This window comes from Neoarius graeffei, chromosome 3 (genome assembly GCF_027579695.1).
Source record: "Neoarius graeffei isolate fNeoGra1 chromosome 3, fNeoGra1.pri, whole genome shotgun sequence".
Classification (NCBI taxonomy): Eukaryota; Metazoa; Chordata; class Actinopteri; order Siluriformes; family Ariidae; genus Neoarius; species Neoarius graeffei.
The window spans coordinates 25,266,901-25,291,728 of record NC_083571.1 but is presented as its reverse complement, the minus strand read 5'-3'; the positions used below and the strand labels follow the sequence as shown (position 1 = coordinate 25,291,728).

Here is a 24,828-nt window from a genome sequence, read left to right as displayed (position 1 = left end):
ATGCATGTGTTTATTATTTTGAAACCCACCAGCCGACTGATTTCTGGCACGTTTTAATTGTGCGACAGTAATGACGTAAATACCAGCGCGACGGACTAGTATCCGAAAGCGATTTTTCATTTTACCAATGAGCTCACTATATAGTCCTCTATATAGTAATTCCCTATTTAGGGAGTAGTGAACGAATGAGCGATTTTGGACACAGGGAAGGTGATCAGCTTAGGCTACATCCACACGACAACGGCAACGAGATGTTATTTAAAAAAATATCGTGTCCACATGGGCAATGATCAGTAAAATATCAGGTCCATATGGCAACGCAACGCTTGCTGAAAACGATGCAATACACATGCCACACCTCTAGGGGCGCTGTAAGACGGTCCTTTCAGAGACACCAGAACAATAGAAGAAGTAAGGACGTATGCGCATAAACCATTATGTGCGAGACTTCATATTAGCCACAAAGTCAGAAAAATCTGTTCGTAAAATTACATTATAATGACCAAATACAATGAAAAGTATTTTTCCAGTCTCACCTGTGAAAGGTAATCCCATGTGATCTCGTTTGGATGGTAAACCTGTTGGTACAGTTAAACGCAGCACATGAATGAGGCATCTTTATTCTCCGCTTTGACCCATCCAATATGGCGGTGAGGATGACGTATGATTCTACGCGGAAGGCGGCGTCTTTAATGGTCCGGAATAAATTGAATGCTACACGTTGATGGATTAATTTGTTCTTCTACGCCCTTTTTGAGGAATGTATTGTAGGACTTAAACCAACATCTGAAGAGGTGAGATCGCTCCTTTTTTTCCCCTATTTTTGCTGGCGGGATTGACTCTGCCCTAAGGGCTATTCTCTCTCTCTCTCTCTCTCTCTCTCTCTTTCACTTTGCACCATTACACAATAAATATTCACAGTGAAAATATTTTGTAAGCGCGTTTCATGAACCAAGTTATAGGATTTGTTGACAACTCGCATCGAGTTCGTTACACTTCTACCCGGCGTGAAGCACTCACAGTCATGTGGTTGTGACGTCATCGTAAACAAATCCGTTCTACTCATCCAGACGACTTCGCAACGGCGCCGTTGCCAGATCTTTCCACTCTGGAACCCGTTCTCAAAAGATTGCGTTTTGGGGCACCCAAAACGCCGGTGCCGTGTGGACGCCAGGCTGAAACGATAAACAATTGTATCGGATTCACCTGAATCCGTTGCCGTGTGGACAGGGCCTTAGTTTATCACTAAGGACAGCCACAGGAGAAAGGTGGAGCAGAAGCTGAAGGAGAACAGCATGAGGGAGGTCTGGAAAGGTGTGAAAACCATCACAGGCCACAATACAAAGACCAGAGTCGTTGAGAGGACAGTGGAGAGGGCAAATGAGTTGAATGACTTTTTCAATCGGTTCAACCAGCCCACGTTCCCCCCACCCTCTCCCTCACTGCAGCCATCTCTCCTTCTTCCCTCAACACACCTACCCCCAGTCATCATAGCAGCCCCCTCCTCCCCCACCTCAACACAGACTCCTCCAAGCATTACTGCAGACCGGGTCAGAGGTCAACTGAGGAAGCTTCACCCCAGGAAAGCAGCAGGCCCGGACAAGGTGTGTCCCCGACTACTGAAGACCTGTGCTGCTGAACTGGGTGAATCACTCCAACGCATCTTCAACCTCAGCCTGCAGCTGAGGAGAGTGCCAACCCTCTGGAAGACATCATGTATCGTTCCAGTTCCCAAAAAGAATCGGCCCAGCGAGCTGAACGACTTCCGACCGGTGGGACTCACTTCACATCTGATGAAGACGTTGGAGCGACTCTTCCTCAGCCTCCTCATACCCCAGGTACAACATGCCCAGGACTGTCTGCAGTTTGCGTACCGGGCAGGTGTCGGTGTGGAAGACGCCATCCTCTACCTGCTACCTGCCCACTCGCATCTGGATAAGGGAAATGGCACAGTGAGGATCCTCTTCTTGGACTTCTCGAGTGCCTTCAACACCATCCAGCCCCTATTGCTTCAGGACAAACCGAACAGGATGCGAGTGGACCCCTGCCTGGTCACCTGGATCCACAGCTACCTTACCGACAGGCCGCAGTACGTCAGGCTGAAGGACATCACGTCTGACACTGTGATTAGCAGCACCGGAGCACCCCAGGGCATGGTGCTGGCCCCTCTTCTCTTCACCCTGTACACTGCAGACTTCTGCTACAATTCGGAGCTGTGTCACATTCAGAAGTTTGCCGATGACACAGCCATCGTTGGGTACATCAGTGACAACAGAGAGGAGGAGTATAGGAGCCTGGTGAGGGACTTTGCTGTGTGGTGCAACAGGAACCATCTGCAGCTCAACACCTCGAAGACCAAGGAGCTGGTCATTGACTTTGGGAGGTCCAGACCAAGGTCACGACCAGTTCTGATCGAGGGAGTCAAGGTGGAAGCTGTGGATTCCTACAAGTACCTCGGGCTGTGGCTGGACAGCAAGCTGGACTGGACTTGCAACACCAAACACTTACATAGGAAGGTACAGAGCAGGCTATACTTCCTTAGGAGGCTGCAGTCCTTTAACATCTGCAGGAAACTCCTGTGGATGTTCTATCAGTCTGTGGTCGCCAGTATCCTGTTTTACACCGTGGTGTGCTGGGGGGGCAGCGCATCCAAGAAGGACACATCCAGGCTGGACAAACTGATCAGGCGGGCCGGCTCTGTGGTCGGCATGAAGCTGGACTCTCTGGTGACGGTGGCAGAGAAGAGATCTATGGACAAACTACTGAACATCATGGACGATGCCAGTCACCCTCTGCACACCGTCATCAGCAATCAGAGGAGTCTGTTCAGTGACAGAATGCTCCTTCCCAAGTGCAGGACGAACAGACTCAAAAACTCATTTGTCCCTCACGCCATCAGACTGTACAACTCCTCTCTGGGGGGGGAGGAGGGGTAACAGGAGGACAGAGGATGGGAAGGAGCAGTAGCCTAGCCTGACAATAAGCAATACTGGACAATGTGCAGTATAATGTGCAATATAAAGTGCAATATCTCTCCTGCTGCCCCCACCCCTTTTATCCCCCCTTCCCCCCCTCTTCCCCATATCTTATTCTTTTTATATTTGTATATGTAAATAATTTATTTTAATTTATCTAGAAGTTTTCTCTATTTATTTTCTCTGTTTATCTGTAATGATGCTGCTGGAATCTTAATTTCCCTGAGGGAGCCCTCCCAAAGGGATCAATAAAGTTTTATCTAATCTAATCTGATCTAATCTAATCTACACTGAACAAAAATATAAACGCAGCGGTCCATATTTTATGAAATACAAATGTTCAGATAGAAATTCATTTTCATTTTTATTTTCTATGTGCCCGAGCCCAGTCCAGACGAGAATGTCGTCGCCCAGCAGTCAGGTCCAATCCTCGATGAGGTCTACGTGCATGGAGGCCAGCTTCTCTGAGTCGGTTTCTCACAGTTTGACTGCTGACCCTGCGATTGTGTCTCCCCATGGTCTCATCTGCAGTCCGTGTTGCAGTCCGGCACCGATCACGCAGGTGGGTCAGACGGATATGCCGGTCTTGTGCTGGAGTGGTGACACGTGGCCTGCGTGCATGTGGCATGTTGTCTGTGGTGCCATGCTGCTGAAATCGTCGTCGGAGGCGGACTATCGTGGAATAGCACCCCCAGTTGACGCCCTACAGCTCTGATGGACATTCCAGCCTGCAGCATGCCAATGGCTCGTTCCCGGTTGATTCTGGTCATCTGTGGCATCTTGACATTTGAACATTTTTGTCATTTTAGGGTGGCCTTTTATTGGCCCCACATAAAGGATGGTCATGACATGCATTACTCAGTGAAATTTTTGTCTGCAATGGTCACACCCGACTGGATCATGGATTATCTCAAGTCTGGGCACTGCTCAGAACTTGAGTAGAGGGACATTTTTTTTTCAAAAAATGTTTACTGGTATGCTATACTATCATTTGATGTGGGCAGAAAAAAAATCAATATCGGATGTACAAAATAAATAAAATCTTTAGGTGCTGGGTTTATATTTTTGTTCAGTGTATTTCTGTAATATCTAAAAAAAAAAAACAGGCCATTCTATGGCTGGGAAATTATTTAATTTGAGGGGATTCCTGAGCAAATAATGTGCATGAAATCGCTCGCTTTGCGCAAGTCAAGCAGACCGAGGAAGTCCGTGTGCGCATGCGCAGGTTTACCTGAGTCGACGTCTTTTTTTGGATTTTACGGCAGCTGGCATCCACAGTGTCGCATTACTGCCATCTACAGGTTTACCTTTTAAGCGTGCACTGACAGTTCCATCATTCTGTCGCTAAACGAACAGCTGATCACACCGAGGTGCTCGCTGAGCGCCGATATTTATTAGTTTGGTCCTGTGTTTCCTTTCCTTCGTATATAACATAACGTCTTTTCTTCTCGCTTTCCGTTACTCTAGTCGGTCTTTCACGTTTCATTCACACGCTCACATCCGTCATTTTTTTCTCCCGTTTCACATTTGTATCCTACAATGCCTTGCGCGAACGGGGAAAGCCCACCACGTCATGCATGATGTAATATCTTGTATTGCATCATGGTGAAGCAGGAAAAAATAGCGGAGAATTTAGGGCCACATGGCCCTAAATGCATTAATTGTTCTATTTTTTAAAAAACTAATAAAATTGTAAGTCTGTGATTCGAATTCAGTCGCTTTCAGTCCACTAAACAGAAATAACTGGGTGTCAGGGAAAATTCTTTTTATGACCAACACTTGAAAAATCTGAAAGGCAGTCTAGCTTTAAGCTTAGGTTCAACAAGACCATGTTTATCTTTATACAAAGTGCCTCTCTAATTTTATTTTGATTTCTGACACCTTGTTGCATAAGCACTTTGAAAAAAAAAAATTTTTTTTTTCATCATTGATTTGTTATAGGGCGGCACGGTGGTGTAGTGGCTAGCGCTGTCGCCTCACAGCAAGAAGGTCCTGGGTTCGAGCCCCGGGGCCGGCGAGGGCCTTTCTGTGTGGAGTTTGCATGTTCTCCCCGTGTCCGCGTGGGTTTCCTCCGGGTGCTCCGGTTTCCCCCACAGTCCAAAGACATGCAGGTTAGGTTAACTGGTGACTCTAAATTGACCGTAGGTGTGAATGTGAGTGTGAATGGTTGTCTGTGTCTATGTGTCAGCCCTGTGATGACCTGGCGACTTGTCCAGGGTGTACCCCGCCTTTCGCCCGTAGTCAGCTGGGATAGGCTCCAGCTTGCCTGCGACCCTGTAGAATAGGATAAAGCGGCTAGAGATAATGAGATGAGATGATTTATTATATTTGGTACAGTTTGTTACATCTGGCTAATGGAATAAGAGAGGAAGCTATGTTTACCCTGAGATTGATAAATGCTTTGAACACATTTAGACATATTGAAACTTCTTACCATATAATCACCAATTTTAATCTATTTAGCACATTTAACTTGCCAAAATGACCTCTTACTAGAGCGCTGAATGAACTACAGCACTGATACCCAGACCCTGTGTTCTGCTTTAACACACCTGATTAAACTCACTGGTGAATTATTAAGGCCTTCATGAGCTGGGTGATGAGTGTCGGAGCAGTTAGAAAACATGCAGCCGAGTCAGAAATTGCGACTCGGCCTTAGAAAATTTCCTCAGTGGGTATTCCATCTTCCTAATGGCTTATCTGTTTGACATGTCGAATTAAAAGAAATAAGAAAAGGCTCCAGGCAATGGCACACAATGCCAAGCTCGTTTCGGAGAGTCAGATAAAATATATAGCATAAGAAAAGTATCTAATAGATATAGGGAGAAAGGAAAAGGAGGGCGAATGGAAACGCTCGATTGAAGGAGATAAAGGTGAGTGTGTTGTCAAATATTTCTTTGTTTGTGTTCATGCACAGACATGAATCTAGAGATAGTCTTGACATTTATGTTAAAGTGCATATCACGGGTAAATTCAGGAGCAAGATCAATGCAATTCTCCTATTTTATATTAAACTTTGATCAAATATCTGTCACATTCTGCATTCGCTGCAATTTTTTTACCTTGCGCAATACCAGAAAAATTCAGTTGAAATCAAGCCATTTGAGTTGAATTGGTCCGCCTCTGAAAAAACTTGGCATTTGGATTTCCCGGCAAACATTGATTTTCGTGACGTCGCGTGCGGGACGCCTCCCTCTGAATCCTACGTCAGCACTGGTTTGTTTATGAGAAAACAACCTGGTGGGTTTTCTGCAAATTTCTTCAACGTTATCACGTAATAATTAAAATGGTTAAGATAAGATAAGAGAAGTCTTTATTGTCATTGTCACTTTTCCAAAGGTACAACGAAATTGAAGGTGCTGTTGACTCATTATGAGTTATAGAAAGAAAGGGAAAAAAAAGGGGGGGAGAACAAATAAAGTATAAAAATAAATAGTAAAGTGTACAGAGTTGCACTGGTAAAATGGTATAAACAGAATATAAACAGAAATCTATTGTATGGTTCTATACTGTATGTACACGGATTGCACTTAACAAACAGAATTGTTTTGGTTCTGTACGTACACAGATTGCACTGATAAGAAAGTATATACACCCATACAGTGGCGGCTGGCTTTTGTAAAAGTGAGGGAGGAAGGAATGCTTGGTTGAAGGTCACGGGCCCCAATGCGACCGCACCTGCTGGACCGGCTATAGTTACACGCACAGGTTGAGTTGATAATAGTTTTTCCTGAATAATTCATTAACATCCTTTCCACGGTGTCAAACAACTGGCAACAGTCAACAAGTAAAAGAACAACAATAACATTATTTCACAACTATTTACATGGGATATAGCCGTGTTTAAGACAAACATTGATGTTAAGGAATGATTCAGGCCAACTGATTGAGGCTCCCTATTTATATATCAAGTCAATTCTCCGTGCTGTCTGATTTGCAAATCTATCTGTGACCTGATCGTACCACGCTGGATCTTTTTGGAGTGTCTTGAGAATCTTTTTTTCAATTGAAATAATGGCCAGATGTTTTAATCTCTCCTGCCCCATTGCGTTGCGTGTGTACGTTTTAATTCTCTTGAGGCACGAAAAACTCCTTTCAACCCCTGCAGAGGTTGCGCCAATTGTTCCAATCAGGGACATGAGCCTGTACAACTGTGGCATCGCCCCATCAAGACCGCTGGACTTCATGAAGCCAAGGGCATCGCAAAGTTTTCTTGATGAATTTATTTCTGCATTGTGATAAAAATGCTGCAGTTCGATTCTCAGCTTTTCTTGATCAAAAAGGTGGCCATATGTCTCCATCAAATTTGACAGTAGCTGCGTAGGAAATGATATTTTGAACGAGTCGAATTTCGCCGCATCCAAAAGCTCCATGAAGCGCAAGCGGTCGAGGTGTTGAAAGCGCTGAGTTATTTGAGTGCGCAAGTTGTCGTGGATGGAATCATAAAGTGCTCTGTAGGACTGACGGGGATTAAGCAGCCTTCTTTTGACCCTGTGAGACAAGTCAGGGTCTTCTGTTAGAGAGGCAGCCCTGGCGTAGATTTTGTCAAAGGCGCTCTGTACTTTTAGCTCATCCAATATTTGCAGGAGATTCTCTATTCGCCGTTTGCAAAAGGCGACATCCATGGATTTGTGCTGCAAGATGTCAAACACCACGTCAGTGTGCGAAAACAACTGCTCAAAAGTGAAGAGTAAAAACGCAAATTCAAACTCTTGCATTTTCGACCTCAAACCATCAGCTAAACGTATTGTCTCATCATCCATCATTGGGCGCTCAGTAATGTTCTCGAAAATCTGAAGTAGTTCGTCATAATTTGAAGCAACCGTGTTCACGACCCTAGAGGAAAAGTTCCAGCGAGTGGGAGCGCTCCGGGGAATGCGGGCGCAACTGAACTCCTCGAGTAAAGAAACCCTCTTGCTGGACTTGGAGAAAAAAGACGTGAAGCCACCCAAGTGAGCAAAGAAGTATTTTGCTTGGGGAATGGTCTTAACACCCTGACTTAAAACTAGGTTTAAGCGATGTGCATAGCAGTGGACAAACGTTGCACAGGGAGCCAATTCTCTCACTTTAGCCTGAAGGCCATTCAAGTCCGAGGCCATGACCGCGGCACCATCGTAAGTCTGAGCGACAAGTTTATCCTTGAAATTGAAACCTGACAACTCAGTCTGCACGAAATCGAACAAGGATTGTGCACTGCGACCACTGGACACATCAAAAAATCCTAGAAAGCGTTCCTGAATTGTACCTTGATTATCGACATAGCGCAAGATGACAGACAGTTGTGAATGACAGCTTATGTCTGTGGTCTCGTCGATTTGCCACGAGAAGAAGGGTGCCGTGTTAAGTTGCTTTTGGATTTCTGAATTAATTGAACCAGCTATAGCGGATATTAGATCATTCTGGATTGTTTTTGACATGCCTGTGAAGACAGTCGAACTTTCCAGATGCTCTGCCAGAACACGATCATAGCGAGCAATAACCTCCGCTAGCTCCCTGTAATTGCCCTTATTGTCCGAATTCCCCCCTTCTTCATGTCCCCTCAGTGACAACTCTTGCATGCCTAGGTAGGCTGTTGCATCTATCAGACGTTTTAATACCTCTCTATTGCGACTCACTTTAGCATTGTGCTGCTGGATTTGCAGCCGCACACCCTCGTCTACCACCCTATCTATTGGCATGGTGCCTAGTAAGGACAGTCGGATAGCAGCACCAACGTGGTCTTGACACTTCTCATGGCGTTTGGTTGCCCTATCTAGATTTTTTAAATCATTGAAACCATGAACACTCCACGCTTGTGATTTGGCATTGTTCATTAGCAAACAGGGCCAGCAATATAATCGATGGGTGGTAACGCTACCAGTGAGCCATGTGTACCTAGCAAACCATGTAGCATTCACTGTACTGCCTTTGCCATTGGGTTTTGTGATTTCGATTTTAGGGGTTGGTCTACCTGCTGCTTTGATGGCTAATTTTTCACTGTAGCTCAGCCCATGGAAGGGTTTTGCAAGCAAAACATTCACCACGTCCTCTGTTTCCATTACTTTATTCGTAGAATATCTATAACATAGTCAATCCACTTCCACCTCGCCGTTCTCACTCTGACTGCCGAAGTGCCCGAGTCACCGGATCTAGAAGTTAAGTTTGATAAGATAACCCCTCCCCCCAGGCAGCTAAGGCCTCTACTTATTGGTTCATTGCGCAACTAGGGCTGCAGCCTATTGGTTGATATTTTGTAGCACTTGTCAGATCTCTTAGCTAGTCCCACCCTCTTAGAGGAGGATTTTCCTCCTCTCTCTCATTGAAGTCTATGTTAACCACGAGCCGCCAGTGCCGGAGACTGTTTGAATCGGAGTGAATGGGAGCCGAAGGGAGGAAGATCCTCCGTGCAGTAATTTCTAATAGCGAGCGATAGGGGGTGCTAATGTAATTTCACCCAGAGAAACGAATATAATGTACATGTCGTATTTGGCAGTAAAATAGTAATATTCAAGGACAGCAATTCATTAAATTGGTCAAGACAATTTCAACTTTTTATTCTTAGAATTTTTAAGGAGGATCTTCCTCCCTCTCCTCACTGGAGAAGCCACCTGTGCACCCATATAAATTGCACATTGGCCAAGAATAGTTCTATTGCACATTTGAGTTTAAAGCCGTGATTGCTTTGGGATAAAAACTGTTTTTTAGGCGGTTTGTCCTGGTTTTCATTGCTCTGTATCTCTTGCCTGATGGCAAGAGTTGGAAGAGACAATGGCCGGGGTGTGAGGAGTCTTTTGAAATGTCCATTGCTTTCCTGCGGCATCTGGAGGTGTAAATCTGTTCCAGGGCGGGGAGGGGGCAGCCTATTGTTTTCTCTGCTGTACCAAATACACAGTCCGTACGTGAGTACACTCTCTGTGGAGCGGTGATAGAAGGCTCGGAGCAGATTTTGGGGGAGACAGTTCTTTCTGAGGATTCTCAGAAAGTACAGTCTCTGTTGCGCCTTCTTCAGCAGCTCCTTGGTGTTGGCACTCCAGATTAGGTCGTTCTCCAGCTCAAGGCCAAGAAACCTGAACACCGGGACCCTCTCCACACAGGCCCCGTTGATGATGAGTGGCTGGATGTCAGCTTTGTTTTTCCTAAAGTCAATAACCAGCTCCTTTGTTTTGGCGGTATTGAGGAGCAGATTGTTGACTTTGCACCACTCTGACAGCCGCTCCACCTCGTCCCTGTATGCTAGCTCACCCTCCTCGCCCGAGATGAGTCTGACCACGGTTGTGTCATCTGCAAACTTTACAATCTTGTTGCTAAGGTGGGTGGAGACACAGTCATACGTGCAGCGCTCGAAACTAACGGTGTCCCGACGTCCCAGGGACCATAAAAAATGTCATCGGGACACAAAATTATCATATCTGGGACAATCCCGGGACAATGGAAAAAAATAGATCTAGAAAAAAAGTTCTACATTAATATTATTTACAAAGCCGTAACACATACGTAGACATTCACCTAATTTGTCAATTTTAATTTTAAAACGCTAACAGCGAAAAATACATAGTAGCTACACTTTCGATGCACCTGCATCAGTAGGCTACAGAGCAGCGCATTCTGTTCTAGAATCTTCGGCCGGTGTCCGCATTATATGGACTCGGAATGGAATTGCTAGCGCACACGCTGCGCCGACTCTTGCCAGAACAAAAATGCTGAAGTGGTTGAAGCGGACCGACCGCGGGGAAGAAACTGAAAGCCCAGACATAACGTCTCCGGGACCTTCAGGATCCAAAGTGTCATCGCCTGGTCTGCAGGCAACGCTAGCAACTGAATGAACTGAATGAACACTGTTAGACACGTTATAAAATACAACAGGAATGATGTGGATGATATTGACGGAAGATACCGTTCAACAGAATAAGTGAGTTTTCTTGGTGTCTTTCTAGTTCAGAAAGTTTAGTCAGTCAGCAGCACAACTAGGCTCGGACCTGCCACTATGCTGATGTTGCTAACATTTGCACCCACGTTTCAGCAGCGAAAGTTCATAAAATGGATAACGGAAAGTTCATAAAAATGGATAACGGAAAGTTCATAAAAATGGATAACGGAAAGTTCATAAAAATGGATAACGGAAAGTTCATAAAAATGGATAACGGTAATGGATAACGGAAAGTTCATAAAAATGGATAACGGTAAGGGTGAAAATTATAAGTTGGCCTTATAAGTGCCAACAGATATTCAAGGTATAAGTAGATGAAATGAACATAAAAGGGGTCTTATTTTCAACTAAAGTGTACTGCAGATGTAGGGAGTTGAAACATTTTCTGAATGAGCTAGGCCCAATCCCAATTCTAATTTCTACCCCTACCCCTCCGCCTTCCCCTTGGCCCTTCCCCTTGAAACTGAGCTACAAGGGCTAGGGCTTGAAATTCAACCCTTACGTATTGGGATAGCCCTTCAACGATCGCATACGTCATCGCGTACCTCTGTCAGCGTTTACGTTAGCAAAACGCGACGCGTCATTGGCTGCGACCAGCCGCTACAGTCAGAGCCAGAGGCAGAAATCTCTGCTGGCAGGGTGTGATTTGTTAACTAACACCACTGAATGGGATATCTTTGGCGCTTCGTGCACCACATCCGACAGAATGAGGTGTCAGAACACTCATGTAACCAATAAAAGCGAGAATAACAGAACAAAACGTACGCAGTAAAGCAACCGAAAACAATACTCACTCCCAAAGCTTTTTAGCAGCAGCTTGGATTTCAGAAATCGCTGCTCATTCTCAGCTCGAAAGCGAATCAAGCGGCGTGTTTCCTCTGGATAACAACTTAAAACACGTAAATAATGGAGAAAATACATTTATGACAATCTTTCGCCGCGGGAACCGCCATCTTTCTGAAATCCGCATGAAATCTCGCTGAAATCCGCACGGCATTGTGGGAAATCACTCAAACCCCTTCGTTCGGAGTCTGCTCCAGGAAAATCTCCGTTTGGAGGGGTACAGAAGCCCTACCCCTTCCCCTACCCCTCCGCGTTAACTGGGATTGGGATACCCCTACCCCTTCACGCGAACGCGCAAAATGGAGGGGAAGGGCCAAGGGGTTGGTCCAAGGGGTGAAATGGGATTCGGCCCTAGTTGGCCCCTTTAAATAAACGGGTATCTATTCATACAGTGAGATCGCCAAAGTTTAATAAACTGAAAATGCAATAACTAATTTTGAAGTAGATGATGTATAGGACATGTGTCGCTTGTGTCTTGTGACTTATTGTAAAAATGATATAAAGGGTTCAAAATCGCATAGTTACAAATATAATAGTAACTTCATATGATAATATTAACCACTGGTTATTTCAGAGAGGAAAAAAATGGGGACACTATTGCTTCCATTCGGGACAATACAACACAGAATTCGGGACCACTGGGGGACACAAAGAAAAAAAGTTAATTTCGAGCCCTGCATACGTGTAGAGGGTGTAAAGGAGTGGGCTAAGTACACAACCCTGTGGCGAGCCGGTGTTCAGGCTGAGAGCAGTGGAGGTGTAGGAACTCAGCCTGACCCTCTGGGAGCGGCCTGACAGAAAGTCCAATGTCCAGCTGCAGGTGAGTGGTGGCACCCTAAGGTCCGCCAGCTTGGACACCAGTCGTTGTGGAAGGATGGTGTTAAATGCCGAGCTGAAGTCCACAAAGAGCATTCTGGCGTAGCTCCCCTGCTGCTCCAAGTGGGTCAGTGCAGCGTGAAGTGCTGTGCATACAACATCCTCCGTGGATCTCTTTGCTTTGTAAGCAAATTGAAGAGGGTCCAGCTCAGCAGGCAGGCAGGCAAGGATATGACTCCGCACCAGTTTCTCAAAGCACTTCATGATGACAGGTGTAAGTGCCAATGGGCGGTAGTCATTCAGGGTGTTGATGTTAGTTTTTTTTTGCAGCGGTACAATGGTTGAGGACTTAAGGCAGGATGGGACAATGGCCTGAGACAGGGACTGGTTAAAAATCCTTGTGAAGACTCCAGCCAGTTGATCCGCACAGATGTATCGTAGGAGTGTGTAGCAACACCAATCTTGATGGGATTAGTACTCATCGCTTTCCAAAAGACCGGGCAATGAGAGAGAAATGGGAGCGCTTGGTCTACACAGGCTGTGCACTGAAACCATGCAAAGCTCACACAGCCTGCTGGCGTTTCTGCAGGTGACGCCACGAATCTGGCTCCAGACTCCCTTGGGATTTTTCCAGACGCGTTTTGTTATTTTATTTTTTTCTGCTGTAGACAGATGGCCTTGTGCAAAATTACCCTTCTGGATGAATGTGTAAAGGGACATACTTTCATATAAAAAAAAACCGAAATTGGTCCAGGATATGCACTTTAAAGATCACTTTTTATGTTGTGCAATATCACCATACACCAGGCTTGTAGTACTCGAGTCCGACTCGTGCCCTAATTTTAAGGACTCGTGACTTGACTTGGACTTGAGCACTGATGACTCAGACTCGTGCATTAACTGCATTCGGACTTGTAAATTGAAGACGAGGACTCTGATTTTTTTTCTTTATTTTTTGTAACATGCCATAATAATTTGGCATAAGCTATTTATATCTACATTAATTTTTGTACAAATTGCGTGCAAGAGTGTCACACCTGCGCACCTTGGCGTGTGCATCAGATAGACTCTCGGGCGCGCTCCGGACAGCGCGTGCGCCATAAACGGTTTCACATAAAGGCAGCAACAGCCACCGCCAAATGGTGCGGTTGGAGTCTTTTTCTTGGACTCTGTCGTGCTATGCGTGAATGGTTCCAGCAGACGGTTCTTTGTGCTTATTAACATCTCACAACAACATTGAACTCCTAGCGTCTATACAGTGGTGCTTGAAAGTTTGTGAACCCTTTAGAACTTTCTATATTACTGCATAAATATGACCGAAAACATCATCAGATTTTCACACAAGTCCTAAAAGTAGATAAAGAGAACCCAGTTAAACAAATGAGACAAAAATATTATGGGGACTCGAGGCTTATGGCCCTTTTCCACTACCCTTTTTCAGCTCACTTCAGCTCGCTTCAGCTCACTTCAGCCCGACACGGCTCGCGTTTCGACTACCTCAGAGCAGCACGACTCAGCTCGCTTCAGCCCTGCTTAGCACCCAAAACTCGCACGGTTTTGGAGTGGGGCTGAAGCGAGCCAAACCGAGCCGAGTAGGGCTAGGGGCGTGAGGAGACACTCCCCTGTGCACTGATTGGTGAGGAGGAGTGTCCTCACATGCCCACACACGCCCCGCGAGCACGCTGGGATCTGTAAACACCGTAAACCCGGAAGAAGAAGAATTACGAATTGCGAGAATTTCTGAAGCCTTATGCGCCTCGCCTCATCTATACGCTCTTGCCAGTATCTGTTGGCGTTGTTGGTGACAACAAGCCACAGAACCAAGACCAGCAACACTAACGACTCCATGTCCTCCATGTTTATTGTTTACTATCCGGGTCGTGAGACTACCGCTTAAAAGCTCACTGATGTCACTGTTTGCGCCGCCTAACGACATCACGTGACGTCCACCCACTTTCGCTAACTCCACCCAATGTGTCCACCCACTTCCAGCCAGCACGGTTCAGCGCGGTTGTAGTCGAAATGCAACTCCAACAGCCCCACTCAGCTCGACTCAGCCCAACTCAGCACCGCACGGCTCACCCCGACTCAGCCACGTTTGTAGTGGAAAAGCGGCATAAGTGACTCAACTCCAGCACTGCCGTACACACTCTTGTGGTCTCTGTCTTCATGTCTGTTTTGTCTTCTTTTTTCTTGATGGAATGGAATGTCCATCATCATCATACTCTTGTTCTAAAGTTAAACAAAACTCAGAATTCAACTCTTCCACCCCATAAACTCATTCCTTCAGAACCTCACCAGGAAGTGACATTTACACCGCCCGTCTGTGGATGACCTTGGCCCCACCCCTTATTCCTGGGATAATGGAAATGTTACAGTACACTGTCGTGGAACATGACAAAGACGAGGTGCAAATCACAGATACGCCACTGTACCATCACTACCGCATTGTGAAGGCAGATGGTCGCTGTTCTCCCAGAAGCAGAGCCAGGACCCACGAGCGCACGCAGTTGATCCGCACCGAGGAGGGCAGAATGACTTCCAAGTGCTTGGGCTTACAACCACCTGAATCCCTACTCCTCCCTTTGTTGCACATCTTAAACGTTTTCAGAAATAAATCCCCCCCTTGCACTTCTTTCAAGGCCCCATGGATTTTAATCTACTGTACACAAGAACAAAATGTCTCAACATCTTTCGCCTGTTGAATTGTTTTATCTGTTATACAATCGGATATAATCTTAAACCCCTCTTCTCTTTTATCCTCTGTCATCCCAAATGTTTTTTTTTTTTTTAAGGAGAGGGATGAACCGTTTTTTTTTTTTTTACCTCAACCTGTTCTTCTGCAGCATTTACCTTGATGGCCTGGTTGATCTTTGAGATTAGAACTTCATTTCCTATATCCCACAATGCTCCTGCAATGCCTGGGGCTCCCCCGCAGTTCATCAGTGCGGCGTTTCTGAACTCCACATCAGCAAGCATGTCATGGCAACCTCCTGTTGCTGAGCGACAGCACGGCAGGGTCGGTGGTTACCAGGTGGATTGCGGATTGCATAAAACGTTGGTCGGGTGAAAGAGCGGGGTATCCCAGGTGCGAGACCACACACACACCAAGCTTCACAGGATGCTACTATCATTGATACGACCACTGTTTGACCCTTGTGACCTCTGTCGTTTAGAAATCAATCACCTTTCATCAGAACGTATACTAAAAGAAGATTTTGTTGTGTAATAAAGTGCTAGTGTGATGTATGATGGTGTCAGTAGCAGTTATTTATACGGCAGACTCCCACAAGCTATAAAATTCGCCGCGTCTTGTTGTTGGTGCGTAAAAATCCATAATATAATTCTCCCGTGTCTTTTCCTTACAGTCAGCTCACCACGTCTGCATTCATATGGCACATAGCAACGACCTCAGAAGCTCAGCATGTTTAAAACTGTCTACAAGCAGAGTGGATTCGACATTTCTCACAGTGCGATGGGAAGAGACACAAAATATAACTCGTGGCATGAGGTTGCGTACAGTAACGGTGATGGCAGCGAGGAAACATCTGTCCTTCAAAGCAGATACAGAATATTCCTCCTGTGTGTGTGTGTGCGCGCACACTTGCACAGAAATGGCGTTTACCACTTTTAAATGTGCATCTGTGTGTGTGTGTAAGCATGTAAATCTGTCTTCCGAGTGTATTGTCATTGCTGTCCACCAAAGTCACGTTCTAAGTTGAGGCGCCTGACTGTAGCTGTGTATATGATTAAACTCCCGCAGACGTTTTAATTTTTTGGTTTGACGTCAGCTCTGACGCTGGTCTACAGGTAGGTAATAATTTTGCTCTGATGAGATCGGTGTCAATAACGTGACCGACGTAAATCTCACAGCTGTTAGGTTGCTCCTGCACTTCGTCATCACTGGTGGATCTCCTGATAGTTTTGTTTGTCTCACGTGTGACTAAACAGTGAAATGTCATTTATTTGTTTATTTTTAAGTGTTTGCTGTGAACTTCCATGTGAAAGCTGCTATGAAGAGCTCAGTATGGCTTGTCTGGGAGCCACGAACCTCACAGAACAAACCCTCGACTTTTATTGTAAGTATAACACAGTGTGCGCGCAAGAGGGCTTAGAATTACACTGTCGTGTTTATGTATATGGGTCTGTCTCAGAAACTGGTCTCTCATTTGGGACATTATGGTCAAAAAATTAATTTTCTAATTTTACTATTTTTTTTTGCATTTGCCTAACACTCAATGTTTCTTTTGTCATGTTTAATAAGAATAAAGATAGTATCTTGCTTTATCTGGCCTCCACTGTGGAAATTTTTTTGATTACAATTCAAATGCTTTTGTAAAATTGATTTCCATATAAAATAACTACATCATGAAGAATTAAAGCCCCTCCTTCACAGATGAGTGAAAATATTGAATAAATTTCCTCTTTTTGATTGCTTCGGTTAAAAATGCCAAGTTATGATGACTGAATTGATTATTCACTTAAATATGAATAATATGATACATTTTGGGTATTTGATATGGCGAAATAGGACACACTGGAAAAATCAAGAACACACCGGAAAGATGAGAATAAGGGCGGTGGTAAAAGAACAGCGACTGTACCGGCTGAAGGTCGCGCTGACTGTCAAAACTCACCTTTTCAGTGATAACGTCCGAACAGATGACCCGCGTAACAGAGAGACCGCAAATGGAAGCACGATCAACTTCTAACTGCTGGAGTGGAAAATTCCATTCTACACATGCAGATTGTTAATGTGTGTCCTTCCCCGCACACAAATAACACGCTACGGTAAAAAATAGACCACAACTCATTTTATAGCTCAGAAATTCATACAAGCCCAGCTACCATCGTAACATATTCTGTAAGAAACATATTCTATACCTAACTTTCAGCGTTCGTTTTAAAAAACAAAATCGCAGATTTATAACTAAATTGTTATACGGCGTAGTGATTTTAAGTTGCTACTTTTGGTGAGGTCGTGACCTTGACCCTGAGGCTTTCCGTTTAGGTCAAAACACACGATCGTATTGGTTTTGGGTCTGCGGAAAATGGAGTTACAACGGTGATCAAATATTTTGCATGATGTTTTAGTACGGTTATGATTATTCTGTGAGTGCGCCAATCCTTTGGTGTATAAAGTTACGACTTAAAATACAATTAGTGATAACTGTAGACTTTTCAGTGGACTACAGCCTTTTTAAGGGAATGCGATGTAGTCAACCGTTTATCATGTCCCAGATCAAGCCGCCATTTTTCCACAAATTTGCAGAATTTTTGCCAAATTCTGAATAGAGTATTCACATCAAAGATTTAGTTTTATCTGTTATTTCTTTCATCATTTTATTTCAAATTAAAACCAATATCACCGTTCAAAACCGTATAGTTTATTGACTGTGAGTATATTTAGTGGGGTACCCCCACAGTACCCAGTTTCTGAGACAGACCCATATTCAAACTTATCGTAATCTCCGTTTGTACCTCATTGCTCAGGTCTCGTACGGCGACGGTCACAAACTGGATGTAGACGGGCGTCTCGGGCAGCAGCGGGTCACCGAGTTAAAGCCTCAGTCGCGCTATACGTTCCTTCTGAGTAATAAAGCAGACGGCAGGGAGGGCCTGCAGCACCGTGCCGACGCCATGACCGCACCAAACCTGCTGCCTAGAAAACCTCAACTAGTGGAGAAGAGCAGCTCCGACAGCACAGTCACACTGCAGCTGCCCTCCGTGCACACACACGCTCCTGTCAGGTAAGCCTCATGCAATTACAGTGGTGCTTGAAAGTTTGTGAACCCTTTCTATATTTCTGCATAAATATGACCTAAAACATCGTCAAGATTTTCACACAAGTCCTAAAAGTAGATAAAGAGAACCCAGTTAAACAAATGAGACAAAAATATTATACGTGGTCATTTATTTATTGAGGAAAATGATCCAATATTATATATCTGTGAGTGGCAAAAGTATGTGAACCTTTGCTTTCAGTATCTGGTGTGTTAGGACAGAGATTCACCGTCTCTTGCTCCAACCGGAGCAATCACCCTCTCGCAGATCGGTCCCTTCATGTCACCCAGAGCTCTGGGGCGAATCACAAAACAAGACAGGAACCCCATAGTTTCACAGTCTTTATTCACAATTCCCCGAAAAGACAAAGACAACAGGAGATTTTATATGCAGGTGTGTGTGCAGACTGCATGTGAGTGAGTGTGTGAATGAGTGTGTGTGTGTATGAAGGCTACATGTGAGTGAGGAGACCTTGCTTCTAAGTGGGTCAAGTTATCTACATCAATAAGCAGAATGTTCAGACACATTTCTTATCAGTAATAAGCAGAATGTTCTGATGTACAGCCTGTTCTTAAGATAGCACAGGGCAATGGAATGTTCCACAAAATATTTGCACGTCAGTAGAGCATAGGGCGGCACGGTGGTGTAGTGGTTAGCGCTGTCGCCTCACAGCAAGAAGGTCCGGGTTCAAGCCCCGTGGCCGGCGAGGGCCTTTCTGTGCGGAGTTTGCATGTTCTCCCCGTGTCCGCGTGGGTTTCCTCCGGGTGCTCCGGTTTCCCCCACAGTCCAAAGACATGCAGGTTAGGGTAACTGGGGACTCTAAATTGACCGTAGGTGTGAATGTGAGTGTGAATGGTTGTCTGTGTCTATGTGTCAGCCCTGTGATGACCTGGCGACTTGTCCAGGGTGTACCCCGCCTTTCGCCCGTAGTCAGCTGGGATAGGCTCCAGCTTGCCTGCGACCCTGTAGAAGGATAAAGCGGCTAGAGATAATGAGATGAGATGAGTAGAGCATACAAATAGGTTACAAATAAGTTAATACCTTCTTGGTTAAACTGAGATCAAGAATAAATCCTTACATGGTGTGACCCCCTTGTGCAGCAATAACTGCAACTAAACGTTAATAAGCAGCCATCAGCGACATGCTATGTCTGATGTGTGTGGCTTTTTTTTTTTTTTTAATCCATGCAGGGGTTTCTATATCGTTGTCGTCCCACTGAAGAGGCAGAGAGGAGGAAACTTCCAGAATCCTTGGAGTGATCCAGACGACATGAATTTAGATGAGGTACTTTCTCAGAGATTGCCATTCACTGTATTTTATACCAGGGCTTTGAACCGGAATTTTTTTCCTATTGGTTCGTTCCGAACAGAAACGGAATTTTAACGTTTCCGGTTTGGGGTTCCACCATTAAATAGACGTTCCCGAACCGGTTAGAACAAAAAAATTTCGTTCCCGGAACGGTTAATTACATTCCCTGTCAGCTGTTTAACAAATGGCTATAAAATGATGTCTCTGTCTCATCCAGCTTAAGCCAAATGTAGGCCAATTCTATTACAACCTTCATTAAATAAGACAAGAAATAATTCAAAACAATTATTATTTCAAATGTTGGCGATTTGGATTCTCAGTATGTCTTCCCATCTACACAAACAGAAAAAGTGCCAAAAATGAAAGATAATTCGTTTAGTGTGTTACCAAAGGCTAGTCAGGCCCTATAGAGGGCTACCGCATGACGTCACCGCGCCGCGAGATTTTGTTAGGCGCCATATTGGAAGACCAAGTACACATCTATGCAAGTACATACATACATAAAACAAACTACACCTGAAATGTAGCCAGGGCCGGTTCTGCCCTAATCTGGACCCGGGTGCAACATCGCGCAACCCCCCCCCCCCCCCCCCCCAAAAAAAACCAGTCTAAATCAGGACAACCATCACATAACTATAACTATAAACATTTTATATCAACTATTTTAACTAAATGGGCTATAATAAATAAGCCTGCAGGCAGCCACAGCGGGCTGCCTCAGAAAAGTAACCATTCAATGACACAACTGAAAGCCTGCAGCCACGGCGGGCTGCCTTAGAAAAGTAACCATTTGTCCTACCTTAAAACTCGTTTTGCATTTTCTGCCTCCTTTTTTGTATTTTCGACCCTCCGTTTATTTTCTTTCCTTTTCTGAAAACCCGATTTGTGTCCAGACATTTTGTTCTGCTACCAACGAACTAACTCGTCAGGTCTCGTCTCTCGAGCCCGCGATGATTCCCGTGGGAAGGGCAACAACTGATACATTTTTACAAACAGCCAATAGGGAGGTTGCAACGTTCAGGCTCTTCTTTGCTCAGACACTCAGTAATGGAGACGTGATGGCAGTCCACCTTCCCGCTCTCTCCATTCAATCAGCGAACGTCACACAGGAAGTGAACCCCAGCGGGAATAGAAACTTGCGCAGGAGAAGAATGACTATTTGTAGGCTACAGAAACTTTGAGGAACGAAATAAAAACCGGTATTAACAAGCGTTTCTGTTCCGGAACATAAAAAATAATAAAGTTTCTGGTTTCGTTTCTGTTCCATGTGAGATAGAAAAAGTTCCCGGTTTTCGTTTTCGTTCCTTGAACCGGTTCAAAGCCCTGTTTTATACCACAATTTCTTTTATATTACATGATATTTGTTTCAGCTTCTGAGGATGATCAATGGCACGAGCCGATCGGTACGTTTACGGAGGCAGGCCGAGCTGAAGCCGTACATCAGCGCCTACTTCCAGAATCTTCCCTCCGAGTTTAAGCTTGGAGACAGGCGTGTGTATGGAGTGTTCCTGAACCGACAGCTTCTCAATGGACAGGAATACGTCTGCTTCGTGCTGGCCATTTTAGAGCTGGGACAGAATGTGAGTCTCTCTCCGTCTCTTTTTGTCTCACATGGTCTCTCTGTCTCACTCTCGATCTTGCTCTCAACCTCTTATCATTTGTTATTTGTTGTCCATTGTAGACCGTGTACTCAACCAGCCCGTTTTCTGACCCCATGGTGTTCTCAGACATGGAGCCTCAGCCAATAGTGGACGAGGAGGAGGGGCTGCTTTGGGTGGTGGGGCCTGTACTGGCTGTCATCTTCATCATCAGCATAGTCATCCTCATCCTCCTGTTTAAGAGGTGAAATAAGAGTAGAGGGATTAGAAAAGCATCTGGGAGGGACAAGAAGTGACCAGCACTTATGGTGACGAACAAAGAGGGCTTTGAATGGTTAATTTTGTATGCTGTGGATGTCTGAATGCATCTTTTTAACATTATTTTTCTCTCCCTATGCTCCGGATACAAACCAGCAAACCAGACAGGTCAGTGCATACAAAATGGAAACGTAAGATTGCAAATAAAATACAGAATATTGACAGGGAGAAATACTGTGCTTGTGATTTTCCTTGTACAGGAAGCGGGCGGAATTAGAAGGCAGAAAGTGCAGCTTCCCGAGTAGTGGCAAAGCTATGAGCTCCCAGCATCCCTCAGACCCCGTGGAGCTCCGCAGGATCAACTTCCCAACACCCGGTAATACACGCCTGCTCCCCAACATCCACTTTTCCCGAACTGGGTAACACGCTAGACAACCCGATACTGGAAAAGCACACACATATCAAAGTTATCAAAATGATACTCTTTCCTTTCTAGGTTTGCGTTCTTCTGGTTATCGTCGTTTGCCAAGTTAGTTGTGATTGTTCATTTTTATATTAACCTTTTAACTTCCATCTACAAGAACAGACATGACTAACCCGTCCTGATTCATTAAGAGCTACAGACATGCAGACAGAACCCCCCCACACACACACACACACACAAAATAACCGTCGACTAATGGAATGGGGCTGGAATGTAAACTGACTAATAAACTGACATTTAAGTAATTTAAAGGACCCATGGCATGGTGGTTTGTTGATGCTTTAAACGGGCTCGTGGAGGTTTCCGGATGTGATATCCGCAGCCTTTCTCGAAATGAACCCTCGGCACGTAGATATAGCCTCCTGGGAGAAAGCCCCATTTCAGCGCTTTTCCCAGTGCGTCGTTTTGCTAATGAGAAGCAGGAGGCGGGGAAGGGTAGAGGGTGGGGGCGGGTCTTATCATTAATATTCATGACATGTAAACGTGTTACCTCTGATTGGCTAACAGCACTGTGACGCTACCTCCAGTGGGTCAGAACAAGCGGATGTGGGTGTCTTACTATGGCGAGAGAGAAGGAACAAACCGCGAAGGGAAAAATATCGCGCGCTGACGTCATTAAGGTGCGACGCGAGGAAATAAAATAAATTCAACAAATGTTTGGGTTTTTACTGAACAAACAAACAAATAAAATGAACGAGTGACTTAAAAAAAAGAATGTGGGTGTCTTTGTAAAAACTGTTTTGATTGGCTATTATAACAGAGCATGCTGCATGCTTTTTGGTTTTGTAGCGCAGAGTACCTGGCTAACTGCAGGAAGCGGTTAGCTGCACAGCTAATGTAGCCATTGCAAGGCTAACGTGGCACCGATTTTAAAACACGGCAAAACAACTTAACAGTTATACACTTACTTGTTCGGTGTTTGTGGCTGATGCGGCAGGGACGCTTGGTACGGACCCAGGCTTCAGTGACAGTTGATGTGCAAAACCTGCCCTGTACTGTCCCAAGTTGTGGAAAGATTCATCAGGAAAATGCTTCCGACAAACATACACCGTCTTAGGTAGACTCGACGGCGTATTATTGGAGTAAATAAAATTAAGCCACTGCGTCTTCAGGGTCTCTCCCGTCGGCAGTAAAAAACAGACTCCTTTCTGTGTTGTCACATCCATGTACAGCGCAACTTCCATGTTTCGCTCGCTTAGGTGAGTGATGCCATGTTGTATCCTCTATGGTCTCCTCACTACAACTGGGCGGGCAATTCATACAGTGGGTGGGAATCCAGAGGGGGGGCGTGGGGATCATCTCCCTTGCTGACGTAGTAAAGGGAAGAGCTTATCAACGCGCCGTTTTGATGCGCCATTCTCAAATGTTGGGCATAGTTTGGTTTACACATTATGAAATTTCTAGCCACTGGGGTGACTTAAGAAGGTCAGAGGAACTCATTTTAACGTTAAAAAACCTCAGAAAGTGAAAATTTCATGCCATGGGACCTTTAATAGTTTTGTGATGATACTGTCAAACTACTCTCGCTCCTCTTTCTGGTCATATACTGCTTTCTGGTCCTAAGAAAAACTAAGCTGATTTCTTTTCATTCCTGCGTCAGGCAGTGTCACTCAACTCAACCATAACTTCCTCTGTCACTGTGTGTAAGCTATTCTCAGATTCACCCTGTGCTTTCTGATTGGCAGGTATGACCAGTCATCCTCCAGTCCCTATCTCAGAATTGCCCAGTTACATAGAGAGAAAGAAGGCCAACGAGAGCCTAAGGTTCTCTCAGGAGTATGAGGTAAGGTCACTCATGTCTGTCATTTTGAGTATAAAAATATCTCATCTCATCTCATTATCTGTAGCCGCTTTATCCTTCTACAGGGTCGCAGGCAAGCTGGAGCCTATCCCAGCTGACTACGGGCGAAAGGCGGGGTACACCCTGGACAAGTCGCCAGGTCATCACAGGGCTGACACATAGACACAGACAACCATTCACACTCACATTCACACCTACGGTCAATTTAGAGTCACCAGTTAACCTAACCTGCATGTCTTTGGACTGTGGGGGAAACCGGAGCACCCGGAGGAAACCCACGCGGACACGGGGAGAACATGCAAACGCCGCACAGAAAGGCCCTCGCCGGCCCCGGGGCTCGAACCCAGAACCCAGGAGGCGACAGCGCTAACCACTACACCACCGTGCCGCCCAGTATAAAAATATCTTCTTCGAAATATGTATTTTCAAAGAGGATGAAATGAGTGCCATATGTAGCAGCCAGTGTTGTAGTCGAGTCACTAAACCTCGAGTCCGAGTCCGGTCTCGAGTCCCCAGTGTTCAAGTCCAAACCATAAAAAATTTTTTCAAGTCGAGCCCATTACTGATCCGAGAACAAGACTCCAACCGCATCATTTGACGCTGGCTGTTTTAGCACCATTAACATTAGTTTGTTCCTGAACATGACGTATGAACAGGTGAATGTGCTTCTGTTTATCAGGGAGTGCGAAGTATTCTGTCAGAGATGGTCGGGAGACGGATGTAAGTGCAGAAGGTGCGTTTATTAATACAAGTGAAGACATAAACAATCCAGAACGGCAGGTAAAACAGTGAAACGGGCAACAGGTCGAGTAACAGGCTATCGTAGACTCGGCAGAAACAAAGACGAGAAACAGGAAATCAGGGATCAGAAAACCAAACAAGGAAATAAGGCTTGGTAATGTGTCAGCAACGCAACTCAATACTTCGCAAAGGAAGTGTGTTTTCACAGTTTTTATATAGACGCGCTGATTGCACTTTAATCCTGTGCAGGTGCGAGTCGTTTACAGCATGCACGCGGGAGTCCGCTTGGCACACGTGCTGTCCGGAGCACACCC

At 45.2% G+C, this 24,828-nt stretch overlaps 1 protein-coding gene across 1 annotated transcript in view; it reads left to right on the top strand.

Moving 5' to 3' along the window:
• Positions 1-24,828, top strand: part of ptprdb (protein tyrosine phosphatase receptor type Db) — a 234,783-nt gene that overhangs the window by 161,598 nt on the left and 48,357 nt on the right. Inside the window, exons 14-22 of the mRNA XM_060916548.1 lie at positions 16,522-16,619; positions 18,034-18,290; positions 19,515-19,608; positions 21,003-21,212; positions 21,314-21,474; positions 21,645-21,656; positions 21,749-21,864; positions 21,985-22,017; positions 23,658-23,755. Of these exons, the coding sequence (XP_060772531.1) occupies positions 16,522-16,619; positions 18,034-18,290; positions 19,515-19,608; positions 21,003-21,212; positions 21,314-21,474; positions 21,645-21,656; positions 21,749-21,864; positions 21,985-22,017; positions 23,658-23,755 (1,079 nt within the window). The remainder of the gene's footprint in view (positions 1-16,521; positions 16,620-18,033; positions 18,291-19,514; positions 19,609-21,002; positions 21,213-21,313; positions 21,475-21,644; positions 21,657-21,748; positions 21,865-21,984; positions 22,018-23,657; positions 23,756-24,828) is intronic.